General features: G+C 42.9%; 1 protein-coding gene across 3 annotated transcripts in view; it reads right to left on the bottom strand.

The window, feature by feature from the left end:
* The window catches only part of DCUN1D1 (defective in cullin neddylation 1 domain containing 1), a 53,270-nt gene that overhangs the window by 26,221 nt on the left and 10,606 nt on the right, over window positions 1-16,443 (bottom strand). The window contains exons 1-3 of one of the 3 annotated variants that reach the window (XM_045295041.1): window positions 14,981-15,069; window positions 4,032-4,248; window positions 1,808-1,976 (exon numbers count right to left, since the gene is read on the bottom strand). In XM_045295041.1, the coding sequence (XP_045150976.1) occupies window positions 1,808-1,976; window positions 4,032-4,206 (344 nt within the window). In that variant the 5' untranslated portion in view covers window positions 4,207-4,248; window positions 14,981-15,069. Of the gene's footprint in view, window positions 1-1,807; window positions 1,977-4,031; window positions 4,841-14,980; window positions 15,070-16,443 lie in introns of those variants that run through there. The other 2 variants (XM_045295040.1, XM_004708621.2) reach the window with 2 other exon arrangements.

Genomic DNA, 16,443 nt, shown 5'->3' with positions numbered 1-16,443 from the left:
GGTGTCCCACTTTGTCCAGCTTTACCAATGTTAAAATCTGGTCACCTTAGCTTAACAGCCTTAAGAAAATGAGGCAGACAGGCTGTTTCTTATAGATGCCATGATCATTCCTTGTTTCATCTAAAGAATTTTGCTTTTATGTTCTATATTCTTAATGACATTTCTGTTTGTAAACTAAGATTCTGAGTTCCAAGTTCATTACATGGTACTTGAGTTCAATTTCAAATGAAAAAAGAAAGTGAAACAAAGTTTCCTTTGCATTCTGAAGAGCCCAGTCCTAGCACAGCAACCTAACTCAGCAAGGTCAGGCTTCAGCTGCTGACCCTGTTAGTACCTTGTCTTTCAGCTTTAAACATACACCTTTTGCACTACTCTGGACGACAAACTATACAAACTCTGTCTTCTTTTCACCTAAGGCTGGAGAGGCATAGGAACGTTTCTTTTCCTGGTTTTGTTTTTTTTTCTGCAGAGGGACCTCTCCATCTGTGGGGAGGTCCCTGAAGTGTTCACTACAGGGCCAGAAGCCCCTTCTGGCCCCTCAAGAGTCCCCTTTTCATCCCCTCGAAGGGACAGGCCTCACAGGCCTCAGGTCCCGGCAGCAACCACACCCTTTCCTTGGAGGTCTGAGTCTCAGTTGAATGGGGACCTCTTCTAAGTTCCTTCCTTGTTCTCCTCCCCCAGCCCAGGAGTGGTGGCCGCTTCCTGCCCCACAGTGCTGCTTCTGTTAGAAGTCAAAGCACTATTTTATCCCTTTTAGTCATGAGTCAGCCAGCCTTGGTGGCATCACAATTAAGCACCTGACAGAGCAGAAAAGGTGGGCAGTTTGCACTCACCCATTGGTTCTGCGGGAGACAGACCTGGCCATTGCTCACCTAAGAATTTCGGTCTGGAAAACCGGCCATTGCTCACCTAAGGATTTTGGTCTGGAAAACTCTATGCGGCAGGTTTGCTCTGTCACATGCAGTCACTGAGAGAACTGACTGAAGAAACCCAGCAACCACAGTGGTTAGCCACCTTGTAGGACTTAATAAGCAATTCCTTTTATTAAAAATTTCTCTTTTGACTGAACTCTGACTACAAAATCCCTTTGGCATAAGAATCAGAATGCCTAACAATTCCTAATTCTAAAAATTTTCCATACTTTTGTCTTATTTCTAAAATGACTATAAACACCTCCCGGAGTTCTTCTGAAGAAGCTGGTGAAGTACTTGTATGAATCTTGCAATAAAACAAATATTAGCAATTATTATTATACTGAAAGCAGAGGGGACAGCCTTGACCTACCCACAGCTGAATGCATTTGCAGCCCCATTAAATACTGACCACAGTCACTAGTAAAACCAAACCTACTCACTGGTGCCTTTGTTCAGTCCACACGTGCAGACACTGAGCCTAATCAGCTGCAAAGCACAAGTGGGGGGAAAAAATTAATAGTAACTTCTAAAGTATTTTCTAGTTTTAAAATTTTAGGGCTTTGTAAATTGAGAGCTCACAGCCTTACAGTAGGAAGTAACTTACAAACGTATTCATTCCACTTCTCTGTGTTCAATCATAAAGGGTAGTGATTTTAATGCCAATGCACTGTCCTTGGAAACGATGAGTAACAGTTTGATGTGAATGGGATAGGCTATTCTCCAGTAACTGGTAAAGTCAGAAACTAAATCACATGGAAAGCTAACATGCTCGTCCATTTCTATTTTATACCGAGGTTGGGGGTCGGTCATTTTAATATCTACATTCTGAAACCCATGGCATAATGTAGACCTACAGCAGGGAACCGAGTTTCCGACAGTGATTAAGGACTTACCCTAGTTCTGTCATGCCGTCCAAGAACTCCTGTTTAGAGAACTCGCACTGCGTGGCTGCTCTGAATTTCCACGCAATGATCAACACACTGATGCTGGCTGGATCGAGTGCCAGGTCATCACAGAACTGCTGGATACCATCTATTCCAATTTTATTTTCATCTTGAGGATCTTTAAAAACAGCAATGAAATATAAAATTAGTGCCTACAATTAATTTTGCTGCATCTTTTAAAACTTAAAATGACACTTTATAACCCATTGAAAAGTGATCACAAAATATCAAAGACTTGAAGCAGCATTACTCTAATTGTCTCCCCATGTATAATCTCTAAAGCCACTTTACCCCCTAAATAGTACCCTTAATTAGGGTACTTATGTAGTGGACACTCAATAGCATACAAACTCATTGATTCATGCCTCACACGCTTACTACACATACTCATAACATCCAACATGTTTACAGGATAACCCCACTGCCACAGGGTCGAGCCAACTCCTAGCCACCCTGTAACTGGTTCCAGAGACCGTGAACCTTGACCAGGCAGCCTGATCCTTCTCCCAACAGAGCAGCTCACCGGTTTGAACCTTCAACCCTCCAGTTAGCAGTCCAGCCCTGCCTCACGAGGGCTCTCAGGGAAAACACCCATGCTGTATCTAAATGGGCATTCCAAATAGACAGTAGTACTACAGAAATTACTTTCCTCTTAAAAGAAAGTACACTTTATATATCAAAAGGACTGCAATTCAATCAGAATTTCAACAATATAAACATCTGCTACTTAATTAAATGGGAAAACCTATTCATATTTATTGATCAGACTGGCAAAAAAAATGTAAGCCCATAAGAAAGACCAGATGCAGCCATACACACTGCTGCTGGGATTGGCTGACATCTTTCCAAATGGAAAGACCTATAAGCAATAAACACTGGCACACCCCTTCAGGCCTGGAGCTGACCTCACCCTGGGTTAGAAGAATCAACCATTTAAGACGAAAAGGGCAGCTCGTATCCAAGGTCAGGGATGGGGGAAGGCAGAGGAAGGGAAACAGGAAACACTGGGAGGAAGTGGGATAAGGATGATATATTGAGGGGACTGAAAAGGATGACTGGAAACAAAATGTGCGAAAGTCACTGGACGTAAAACTGATGGTCTGCTCTGTGAATGTTTGCCTAAAAGTTTTGTACAAACTGCACAAACTGACTTCTGAGCATGAGTCAGACATACAATATAAATCCACATTGGGGAAAAATCTGAAAAAGACATGTATTTTTACATAAACATATGAGGAAAATACGGAAGAATCAAAGCTGGCTATTAAATACTGGTTGGCCCTGGAGGCACGGTGGCTTCTGCGTTCGGCTGCTACCCCTAAGGTGATGGCTCAAGCCCACCTGCCACTCGAAGGAGAGAGAAGCCGTCTGCTCCCCTCCGGAGCCTCGGCCTGGACACCCCACAGGGGCAGCTCTACTCTGTCCTGGAGGCTCACTGTGAGTCGACCGACTGACAGAGAGCTTGTTTCAATGCAGGAGAACACAGGAGGGAGAGAAATTGTTAAACTTTTCTTTATTCATCATCATGTGCTGTTTAACTTATTAAAAGTCTGCCTTATTTGATACTTCCTTTTTCAAAACTAGTAAATTTGTTTTTTAGCTTTCCTCAAAATCTACGTCAGTATTTGAAGATGAAGGGGAAAGAACCACACACACCCGCTCGGTTCCTGCCCTGGAAAATGAGACGGAACGGGAAGAGAAAGGAAGGGGGTAAGCCACAGGAGTGGCTGCCCGTGATAACAACTGATGCAGGGGCTGATAGGGATGCAGGGCTGGGGAGTGGGTGGGAGGGAGGGAAGGGAGATTTGGGGAGTGGGAAATGAAGGTGGGAGCGGGGAGGGAGTACCAGAACTGGCTGTGACTGCACAACTCATCTTAAAAGTGATTTGTAATGATTGCACCATCTCCTTGATATGACTGAACAACTGAACTACTTAACTGTATGCTATGTAAATTATATGCCAATAAAACCGTAAAGAAAAAAGAAAGGGGTAAGAAATTCTAATGAACAGAGGAAAACCATTTCTCCTCTCAGAACCCCTGAAATAATTCTAAGACCTACAGAGTTCTGCTGGGCACACCAAACCAATTTATGTTCTAAGTATTACTTGATGTCTGACACTAATTATATAAAACCTGCTCAAAATACTTCAAGTCATAAGCAAACACTCACCTTTGTATCTATTGTACAGTTGTTCTAACTTCTTCCTATCCAATGATCCTTTTACACTCTCTCGTATATAAAGTTCAGGATTTTGGAAAAAATTGTCTGTTGCAACATCTAACTTCCAGTCATTTTGAGACAGACAACTTACTGCTGTTTTTTCGCTAGATTGTGTGAAGATCATAAACTGACGAACTTTATCCTTCTGCGATGATTTCAACTTGTTCTATTAAAAGCAGAAAATAAACTGAGACTGTGCATAATATCAACGTAAGACCAAATATTTTTAAAGGGAGGACTAAAAAGTTTTAGTGATACCTAGTGTTCATGAAACATTCACAAATTTGAATCATAAATTTGCTCTAGTTTGAACAAAGAAACATAAGCGAGGGAAACAAACCAACAAGCAAAACCATCCTGCAGGTCCCTCCAGTGGATGCCGAGAGCCCCTGATGCGCCCCCGGCGGGCAGTGCAGCACCTCACACACCATGAGCAAGCAGGAAGCTCCAAGAGGGATGGGGGAGCGGAGGGGAGTGGCACATCTCACCAGCCAGGACAGTCAAATCGCCCTGGAAACCGTGGTTAACAGGTGTTTATTGCTGTCATTAGGTGCCCTCAAGTCAGTCAGTTCCGACTCAGAGAGGTCCTGTGTACAACAGAAGGAAACACGGCCTGGTCCTGCCCGTGCTCACACTCATGGTCCTGTTCCACCCCATTGTGGGCCGCTGGGTCAAGCCATCTTTGGAGGACCTTCCTCTTTTCTCACTGTCCTTCCACTTTAGCAAGCATCATGCTCTTTTCCAGGGACTGGTCTCTCCTGATAGCATGTCCATAATACGTGAGACAAAGCCTTCCAAGGAACAGTCTGGCTGTACTTCTTCCCAGATACATCTTATTTGTTCTTCTGGCAGCCCATGCTACTTTCAATACTCAATAGCATCATAATTCCCCCATCCATTCTTCTTCGGTCTTCTTTGTTCAATGTCCAACATGCAGATGAGGTGATTGAAAATACCATGGCTTGGCTCAGGCACACCTTAGTCCTCCAAGTAACCTCCTTGCTTTTCAACACTTTAAAGAGGTCTTGGGTAGCAGATTTACTCAGTGCAATGCCTTGTTTGATCTCTTGACTGCTGCTTCCATGAGCATTGACTGTGTGGATCCAAGCAAGATGAAATTCTAGACACTTCCATCTTTCCTTCGTTTACCAAGATGTTACCTTTTGGTCCAGTTGTAAGGATTTTGGTTTTCTTTACATTGAGTTGTAATCTACACTGAAGGCTGAAATCCTTTATCAGCAAGTGCTTCAAGTTCTCGTTTTCAGCAAGCAATGTTGCATCATCTGCATATTGCAGGTTATTAATAAGCCTTCCTCCAATCCTCATGCCAAATTCTTCTGCATATAATCCAGCGTCTCTGATGATTTGCTCAGCATACAGACTGAATAAGTATGGTGAGAGGATGCAACCCCGACACATACCTTTCTTGATTTTATACCATGTGATATTCCCTTGTACTGTTTGCACAACAGCCTCTTATTCTGAGCACAGGTGTTTGTAACAGTCCTATTATCCATTATAAAGAATATACTGGGTGGTTAAAAAAAAAGTACACTGGTGTTGTCCCCAACACCACTGATATGTTTACCAAATGGGACACTGCCACAGTTCTGAGCCCCTTACATCCTTATCCCTGGAGGCATTTGGGGACCTCGATAATCACCAACAGAATCTACTTGGTCTTCTCACTCAAATCTGAGGCAGCAGCAAAAGGTGGGTAGGAACCTTGTATCCTTCCTAGCTGGGCCATTGCTTTTAGGATTCTTCCCTTAACTAGTTCAAGCAGAAGTAGCAGAGGCCTCTGACCAGAATCTAGAAGAGGCCCTTGATCTCTCCAAACAGCCCCTCCAGCTTAATAACCTCTTCTTGCTTGTCTCACACTGACACGGGTTCATGTCCTATCTGGCCAAAACCCAAAGAAAAATAAGGCAGGGAGAATGCCATCAACTTTCTCTCCATCTCCCAGCCCTCCCCAGTTGGTCTTCCCTGCAATCTCAGCCCCCATGTCCCCCATGCTTATTCTTCCCCCTCCCAAATCCCAATACCTCTCTCCGCAAAATACTTGGGTTCTTCCTGAGCTATAAGTGAAGGGGGAAAAGAATTGAATAGGGGCACATATTTGTAATCTAAGCAAGACATATCTGAGAAGCCCAGAATCATGGATTGGGCCCAAACTGACAGATCACAAACTTCAATCCTCCGATTATTCAGATGAATACAAACCCAGAAAGTTAAGGAATTTGCCCTCAAAACATCCATGTTGTTTGTTAAGAGTAGATATAGAGCAAGAAAGACACCTCATAAATCCAAGTCTTTAATAATCTTTCTATAAACCACACTATTCTGCCACCCTTTATAAAGCTTTTGAACTTTCCATGGCAAAAATACTACCGAAAATGTAAGTATTACCATCTATCTCATACTACCGAAAATGTAAGTATTACCATCTATCTCAGAGTAAAAATAAGACTATGCAAAAGTAATTATGAAAACCAACCTTGATTGTTACAAGAGCTGGAAGAGTCTCCGATAAAATGATTTAAATTAATTGGGGAAAAAAACAACAACCTTATTCCCTTACAATACGGAAAAAATGTTTACACCCTAGAGTCTGATTATCAACCACACTCCTCTCTCTCTAAATGCTATTGCCTAAGCGCACACATTAAAGTCTCAACAGCTACTGCCCACTAAATACGAGAGAGACACACTACATTCACTAGCCTCTTGCAATGTCCCTGAGAGCTCGACCACCTCAACACCCAGTACTCCACATCTCTCTCCAATCTGCACAGGGCCATTTAATCACAACAAACCCATATTGAAAGTGAATTATGAGGAAGATAACTACTCTAGGTTAATGTTCTCTTTCATTGAAAATTAAGAAAACCATTTTGATTTCAACTTTTGCTATAAATAATCGGTTTGGGTTTCCTTAGTCTATTCTTTACAAAAAAAACAAACAACCACCACCACCAACAACAACAACAACAAAAACAACAAACACTGCCATGCAGTCCATTCCAACCTCTGGTGACCCCGTAAGCTAGAGTAGGACTGCTCCACAGGGTCCTCAAGCTGCACACTTGATGGAAGCAGAGAGGCTCTCTTTCACCCAGGGAGTGGCTGCTCAGTTGAAATTACCAATCATATAGTCAGTGGCCTAATGCTGAATGCACCGCACTACCATATGTACATGTGAGATCTAGTCCTGCGGCTAAATGAAGAGCAGGGACGTATCTGACAGGCACTGTGACCATCAGTGAACACTGTGCAATGTCGTAGAGTCATCAGGAAATAAACTCATCCTAAGCCGCATTCTGAAAACTGCTTGTTGATTAAAAATGATATAATTCTTTGCATGGCTTTCCCTCCATCCTCCTAAAAGTGAATGCAGCAAAGCATCGGGTTTCTTTGGGTATTAAATGCACAGTTTTGTTTCTTGATGGCACAGTGCACTCACTGCACGCTGAGCGGCTAGATGCAAGGTCAGCAATTCAATACCACCAGCCTCTCCACGAGAGACAGAGATAGTCTACTCCAGTAAGGTTTTTTAGTCTCGGAAAACTTCCAGGGTAGTGCTACCTTGATCCATAGGGTCACTCTGAGTCACAAGTGACTTGATGGCAGTGAATTGTTCCCCTTTTGTTAAAGCGAGGAAGGAAAATACAACTTAAAGTCACCTATGCAAGCCAAGAGAGATGTTTATTGATAGTTTTCTTGTCACTAAGATAATTACAAATTTAGGGGAACATAAAAAGGGAAAGTTATTTAATCCACACAAATTAATAACAAACGGATTACTTAATTCCATGAATTACTTATCTGGTATCTTACTTAGGGAAAAAATGCAAACAGCAAACTCTCTGAACTGATTAAAGTATACATTTTTGTTATGGGTGGCAATATTATCGATACATTTTATTGATTTCTGTTCGTCTACCCATTTCTAACTCCAGAAAGACTACCTACCACTGAGTACAATGTGACCGAGAACTGACAGCAGGGGGCACCACTAGGCCAAGTGGTCACAGGCAATTCCATTCCTACAGTCTGAGAAGTACTCTCCCATTCTTGTCTTAGAATACCCTCTTACGTGAGCTGCCAGTGTCTAGAACAAATGCTAACACGCGTTCTCCTAAAGTCATTGCCCACTGCGCTGAATCAAATGTTCACTGCTCCTACAGGATCGCAGAGAACTGCCCCATAGCATTTCCAAGGCTCTTTGTGGAAGCAAGCACATCTTCCTCTGTGCAGGGCAGCTGATGAGTTCCAATGGCCGCTTTTGGGTTCACAGCCTAGAGTTTTCCCCACTGTGCCACTGGTGTGCCATCTTCTCCTCCTCCGTAGCACACCCAGCTCTGTGTTCCGGAGAAGCCCAGCACTGACACTCCCTGGTCGCATGGGTCCAACCAGGTAAAGTGCTCTGATCTTGAAATGTGGCATCAAAGGTTTACATTTTCAACTTAAGGAAGGCGGGGGAAAGAGGGATGAACCAGAGAAGTCTTCGAATATATAAAATAGTATATAAACAGGGGGTGGGAAGGCGGACAGAAAACAGGTACAGGAAAATGCAGGTGGTTTTTCCTGGTTGCTACTATAAACCCAATGGGAGTCTTCTTAAGAGCACCAACATGTAACAACTACAATGACTCCACAGTCAAGGGTAGCACATGCCGTTTCCCTTAAGACCTTATTTAAAGGGAGCAAACCAGTGGCCAATGTTAAAACCAAGGATAATATGTGAAACACATCCACATATTATCAAATTCTCAAGGAGACTCAATAGTTTTGAGTATACAAAATATATAAACACAGAATATATTCTGATTACATTTGATTCTAGCAGAAAGGGAAGGAAAGAGTGCAGGGGAGAGAAAAATGCTTCTTTCTTATATGGAAAGCTAGCTAAAACAGTATCAGAGGTTATCCAAATCAGAAATACTATGGTAAGCTAAAGAGTAGAAAGCCCTGTTCCTCTTTCAAGGAGCACCGGTGGCGCTGATGGATTAGTGCTGGACTAATAATCACCAGGTCCGAGGTTCAAGCTCCCCAGCCGCTCGGTAGGTGGTCAGGTGAGGGCTATTGGCTCCAGTGAAGATTTACAGAAACCCGACATAGCAATGTTGCCCAAAGTGGGGAGGTGCTGGAATAATCTACGGGGGTTGCAAAAGCAGAGATGCCTACACTTTATCCTGGATTATGGGCTATAGTACAAAAATCTTCCATTGCCAGGGTATGGCGCACACTGAGCAATTTTTTTTCCTGAAAAAGGGGTACTAGACCAAAACAGGCTTGGGGGTTCAACCTGTCATCCTTTCAGTAAGCAACAGAGGGAGGGTGATTACTGTGGCACCAGGGCCCTTCTCCCATGATTACCACACAGGTACAGTCAACTGCTGAACTTCCCCAGAGATTCACAACAGCTACTTTAAGTGTGGAGTCCCTGGGTGGCACACACAATGAATGCACTCCTCTCTACCTGAAAGGTTAGAGGTTCCAGGCCACCCAAAGGCTTATGGGAAGAATGGTCTGGTGATCTGCTTACAAAACAGCAGCCCCTAACACTCTGACACACATGAGACCACCATGAGTTTAGTTCACTTGATAGCAACTGGCAGCCTACAAATCACACTTTCTATATATGATACACTGTTTCAATGTATGTAGCCAAATGTTACTAATATCCCATTCCCAAAACCATACGCAGGGTCACCTAATCTATTCCAAATATCCCATCACTGTTCCATAAAAATGTTTCCCCATAGGAATCTGAACTCTGAAGTGCAGGAATAAACAATTCCACAAAGACGATCTAGCCAAGAGAAGGCTTTCTTACCCCACGGCAAAGCTCCAATACAAGAAAGTCAGGCTAAAAGTCTAGGGCGAGGCAGACTAGCCCCGAATCCTCTTCAACCTGCGCGGAGAAGCAGTGTCATATGATGATCAGTTAAGAGTGCAAACTCCTGAGCCAGATTGGCAGGATTTTAATCCCAGCTCTGCCTCTTAATTTGGGAAAATTACTTAATATCTCTGTGCTCCAATTTCTTCATCTAGAAAAAGGGTGTGACTGTTACATGAATTAATTCAGATTCAACTCCTAGGCCTCTACCTAGCACATACATACCAAGGATTCTTTACATACTATGAAAAGAAGAAGAATACCCCTGGAAGGGGGAGGGGAAAGGAAAGCCTAAGAAAAGAGTTATATTAAAGTAAGAGAGCATCATAAAGACACTGAGAAAACTGGCAGCAAGTGTGACTAAGCACCTACTGCGCACCAGGCACTGTGCTCAGCGTTCAAGCCATTCAGAACTCTTCCAGGTGGTGACCATTCAGTCCTTCTCACCAATAGACAGGAGCGTGTCAGAAGCTGAGCGAAAGCCCCGGCGTGCACTTTGAAACAAGCCGTCTCTCTTCATCCCCCCATCGTCTCAAGGCCAAAGGGAAAGGGAAAAGTGCAACTACTGAGTGCAGCTGGGGAGAGGGGAAGGACCGCGAATATTTCTTCATCTGTTTTATGGAAAAGGCAAATAAGTAATTGACCTTTGCCCTTTCAAATGTAAACCATTTGCATTTTGATTAAAAGTTTCCTATTAAAGCATTCCTTCAATCCAATCAAAAGGTTAATGCAGGCATGGAACTTCCCTTTAGGGCTTTTTTTTTTTTTTTTTTAAGGAGGTGGGGAGGAAGACCGGTAATAGTTTTTTTTAAGACAAGGAATACAACAAGAAGAAAAAGATGTTAGTCCTGTCACGTCTATTTTGAAAACAGAAAAATGACCAGACCATGTAGCTGCCACTTCCAGCCTCACGCACTGAGAAGTAGAAAAAGGGGCCACTGGGAGAACTGGCTTCCTCTCCCCACAGGAAGGCATGTCCCCCTGAAGGCACGTGGGGAGGAGGGACGACAACAAACACAGACAGGTTATGACTAGAAAATATCAGGAAAGGGTACACTTTCAAATATCAAGCAGAATTTTAAAAATCTTCAAACGGTATTTCTCTACATTATAATGTGCAGTTTAGAATAACAAACTTATGTGCCATTTATCACCAACTCATCAATTTCCTGCACATAAAAGAGTAAATTAAATCTTCTTTAAGAGGTACTACACCACTAAGAAGTCAACTGTGGAATAGACCACACTATATAATTCAGCACAATGACACAGTACACAATGGTAACCCTCCTGAAAATACATTTCACTAAGAATAGCTATAAAAGATTCAAACTGACTTTATAGGGTTTTGTAGATTTTCCCGAAGTTGTTTTGTTTCTTTTTTAACCATTCCATTAATACAAAAGTAAAGGATTTTTCTCTTCCCCACTCCCATAATTACTAGCTCATTTACCATAATGACCACCAACTAAAAATAGAATAAATGTTTTGATTGTGGTTTGAAGAAAATGGCATTAACTATTTTTAAGAATATCTGTTTTGCTAATTCATTATTACCTATGATGATGGAATAGAAATAACTTCTATTAAAATGCTTGTTAGCCATTCAGATTTCAAGTGATTCTCCCAAGATAAGTCAAGATAGCTGATTAAAATTTGCTTTCTCCTGACTATGAATTTCATTTCTAAGTAAATTTCAATAGCATTACTGAGGCAGAAGGGAAAGAAAGTAAGAACTAAATGAGATGTTCAAACTTCGTAGTTAATGGTTATAAACAACGGGCACACAGCAGGTGGTAACATTTGCTGCATAAAGATACTAGGTCATCTTTGAAAAATAACATATCCTAATGCTAAGATTGGGTATCTACTCAGTTCTTGAATCCAGCAATACCAGAATCCAATGGAGAATAAACACTTTAAATATTTACTGGAATAACATAAAAAGACCGGACATATGACAGGGTATTTGAAAAATTCACCTGAGAGGGTCAAAGTATAATGCAATTTAATTCTATAGAAAATAACTCTCCCTGCCATCCAGTCAATAGTCCAAGTACTGACTCTAAGTCAGAGTGGAACTGCGCCCACAAGTTGCCTACACTGTCCCTATTTACAAGCGTAGAAAGGCTCCTCTTTCTTCTGAAGAGCAGCTAGCTGACCTTGCAGTTCGTAACCCAGTGCCTAACCACTAGACCAACCGGGATCCCAGAAAATAACCAGGTGTCAATAGGTTGTTGTCAGGGTTACAAAATTTCAAGATTTGCTGTAGAAATCTTGAGATTTGAGTAAATCTTGAAATTTTATAACCCTGACAACAACCTAATTACCTACATCAAGTGGGTAGGTACAAAGTATACCAAAGGAAATCAACAAAGTGACAAAAAATGGGTTAGTAGCTTTTTCTTTTCTCCTGATTTTGCTTTTTCCTTGAGTGGTGGGTATACACCTAAAATAACCAGGTGGATAGCCAGCTGGCTATTCAAGAGCTTGTTTGTGTTCACAAAGCAACTGAATCCTATTTGGAACTATTTCTCGTCATCAAATGTCATGGCTATTGCTTGCTACCAGGAGCTTGACAACACACACTGAAAGGGGGATATTTTCTTCTACATCTACAGTATGCTAACACTAACATATGAGATAGAATCCAAACACTCACTGGACTCAATAGGATCTGCTTTGAAAAGAAAAAAAAATGTTAATTTTACTTCAATTGTTTTACTCCATGAACCAAAATACTTTGTCAAACTATTTACACGGGGACATTCGATCATTTGATTTGATGTAGAAGCACAACCATGATCAGGTGGAAACCAGGTTGAGGCTAATCAACAAGCCCACGGCTGTTCTGGAAGGGTGTTTGTTGGATGGAAGGTGTGGAGAGGCATCAATAGAGGAAAGCAGCCGAGATCAGGGTTTAATGCTGGCTCTATCACCTACCAGCCAGCGGCTCTTGACCTCAGTCACACCACTTAGAAGTGCAACCTTTCCATTTCCACACAAATGAAGAGGAGGTAGTCAGGCCCATCTCACAATCTGGAGTGGAGACTAAATTAAGATAATAATTGTAATTTGTCTAACAGAATGTCCCTCTCAATAAATGTTCATTTCCTTTCTCCTTAAAGGTCTACTTTTTTGCACACAGTCATTAAATGACATGCAAACAAGAACCACTCAAAAGCAATCTGTGAAAGAAAGGGTTCGTTGGCTTGTTTTATTAACCCTGTCTTGGCTAGATCCTGGATGACCAATTAGTTGCTTGTTTTTTGATATTAGGCCAATTAGTTTTTATTGAATGCTGGACAGTCTCCTTCAACAGAATTCGGTACAGGGGAGCTAATGCTAGAGCATAAAGCGCAAACAAACTGTACTAAGATTTTGTTAATCTTTAAAAACAAAAAAAAAACACCCTACTTTTGAATGATCTATAATGTAACAGGGCACTACGGGACAAAGGCAACAAGGGCGATCTATCACCCAGGTCATTGGCTTCCCGTTCCTCTATTAAAGGAAAAACAAAACCAACACCACAACCCCCCAGCACTGCCCACCATGCCATCCTCACGGCTTCCCTGTCAGATCTCAATACCCCCTACACACATAAATACCCCCTGCATACACACATTCCCCCTACACACACTGGGCAGCTCCAGCCACATGGTCTCCTCAGTGTTCCCCAAACCCTCTCTGCACATACTGCTGGTGAGTCTACTCCCTCCTCCTCAGCAGCCCCACTGCTGGTCTGCCTCAGGACTATTCCCCTCCCTCACACTGCTCTATGTTCTTCTGTCCTCAGAACACGTATTTCCTTCTAGGATAGTAAGAAAGAAAATCATATACTAGGTGACTATGTGTCTCTGCCCAGTAAAACATAACCTTTACCAGAGTAGGGGGGTTGGTTAGCTTAGTGATGTAGCTATTCCCATGCAGCAATGGGTATTGGGGGCATGGGCACACGCATGCACGCACACACCCAGAGTAGGTGTCCAGTAGCTTTGAAAGGCAGTAAAGCTCTGCTTATAGGGGTGCATAATAATGTGCAGCAAGCCCAGAAGTGGCAGTACAGGCCGGCAGTCACTGGGATTTACAAGCCCCAATTGTTTAAAATATGAAATATAAAATTTCAAAGTCCACAAATTTCTTTAAAAGTCATTTAAAATGCAATAATTAGTGTCATTAATTATCCATTATTTTGAATTTTACTATTTTTTCATTTAGAACATCTGGTTTGTCCTGTTTAAACCAATACTATCATTTCATTTCAGATCCAATTTCCAAGCCTTTCTCTGGATTGAATGTGCATTAAAGTGTTACATGTAACGAACAATGAGGGAAATGAGTCAGGAAAAAACAATTTCAATTCTGCCATAGTCTCACGATCTCAAATCTGTAAACTGCTTTGGGCCTCTATTTCTTCCTCAGTTAAAGGGGGTGGGGGGGGTGGGGGGGGCGGGAGGAGAGGCACAGGCACGCGAGATAATCCCCAAGGGCATTTAAGCTCAAAAAATTCTGTAAGGCAGTCCATGAAAACTAGCCTACACACTTCTCACACAGCTAATAAAAATCAATGAAATCAGAAAATCTTTCAAATGAATGGAATTTTAGAATCATCTGATTCAATCTTCTCTCGCAGATAAAAAACCAACCAGAAATTTCGAACGTGTAATAATAAGACATTTTCAAAAGTAACCTGACAGTGCCTAGTTGGAGTTTCCCCCCTGCTGTGTGTGTGTGTGTGTGTGTCTGAGACAAGGAGCTGGAGAGTTAACTACACACGTTTCCCTCATATCCAGTATATCTCAGTCATCCCATCGTGTGAAGATTGTCCTAGAATTGACAATAACGTGCTCTAGAAATGGACAGTCAACACACCAAAGAGCTAACATTAATTAGTCTGAAATGATCAAGAAACAGTCAGACGGTATGTAACGAAAACAAGTTCTTATTCACACAGGTGAGTCAACTCGCTGCTTTCCTGTCCATTTCGACTTACGGTGACTCCAGGTGTAGCCAGGTGGCACTGTGCTCCCTAGAGAAGGAGACCACCTGGCTTTTTCCCCAAGGTGCCTTCAGCTGCTCTGTGCACATTCAGGGAGTCGGGGGTGGCTGGAGATTGAGTTGGTACTACACTGAACATTCTAACTTCCAGTCGGTCCCACGGTGACTTAGTTCTACACAAGAACTGGGTTCAACCCCAGAATCGTCACTCATGAAAATCTCACCACTGATAAAATTCTATCTGTTGTGGCTCAGTGGCCAAACTAGCTCATTTAACCCATTTAACCAACCAACAAGCTTCCATCAAACCAGAACTCACAGGAGCCACGAACAAAAACCAACCAACAAGCTCACTTGCCACTGAGTCAACGTTACCTCACAGCGACCCCTTACAGGTTTCCCAAACTGTAACTGTAAGGGGAGTCAAAAGCCCAGGCCTTCTGGCGCGGAGCTGCTAGTGCTTTGAAACTGCCGCTGATGCGGCTCGAAGCCCCCGACGGGAACACTCCGCCACCGGAGCTCCCATAAGAGGTACCGGAAGGCTGAACCCCTGCTCAGCTGCCAGGCATTAACCAGGCTCTAGCTCCCAGCGCGGAAGGCACCCACGCATCTGTGCGCACAGTTTTCCCCAGGGAATTACATTTCATGACTTCAAACTCCCTACTCATCTGCAACAAGATTCTGCAAACTTTAAGAGTAATGTCTATTACTGTCCATGCATTGAAGCCGCTGGAAACTCTTTGCCGGCTCTCTGGTGCATCTTTGGCCATCATGATCCATCCAAACAGGAACAATTTCAGAAAAATACAACTGGCTTGTTTTTTATGGAGCACACTAGAGGACATAAATTTGGATTAGATGGCTAAGTACCCCCACAGACCCATCCATACGTGACACCCAAGCGCTGCCCTGTGGGCAGTTGAGGCCAGGTAAGTGGCCTTCAGCAGAAACAAGACCAAGTCAACACAAAGACAGGAGGGCATGCCTCTGGCACAGGCCACGACCCCTCTCCTCAGAGACTCCTCTATGTTCCCCACGAGCCGAAGGGCCATACCACTTTAAACGTCTATGCGAGACAGGACCCTGCGTGGAATCCTGGAACTGAACTCAGACTCAGACTGCATAATGTCAACCATCTCTTCTGAAAAACAAAACAGCAGCGTCAGGTACAGACAACGACCCAAGTCAACAGAGATCCGCACCTCAAGGGTCTTCGTGTGTGTCAAACCACCTCCCCCACCCCACCCCCCCAAACAAAAGAGGGGAGGAGAGCAACTTGACAAACTGTTTTTTAAAAAATCACAAATGGCCTTTAACCGCTATAATGAAGCAATTACTCCTCCCACTCCAATCCAATATGAGCTCAAACGATAGTATGTTCTTCCTAATTTTATGAAATGAGAACAGGTTGCAGTTTCTTAATCCCTCCTAGCTCGCCCACCTTTCTCCCCCCGCCCT

The sequence above is a fragment of the Echinops telfairi genome, unplaced genomic scaffold (assembly GCF_000313985.2).
Source record: "Echinops telfairi isolate 266 unplaced genomic scaffold, ASM31398v2 ScPeMD7_4225;HRSCAF=4972, whole genome shotgun sequence".
NCBI classification, from domain to species: domain Eukaryota; kingdom Metazoa; phylum Chordata; class Mammalia; order Afrosoricida; family Tenrecidae; genus Echinops; species Echinops telfairi.
Note: the sequence above shows the minus strand (reverse complement) of the source record. Positions and strands in the feature narration are given on the sequence as shown.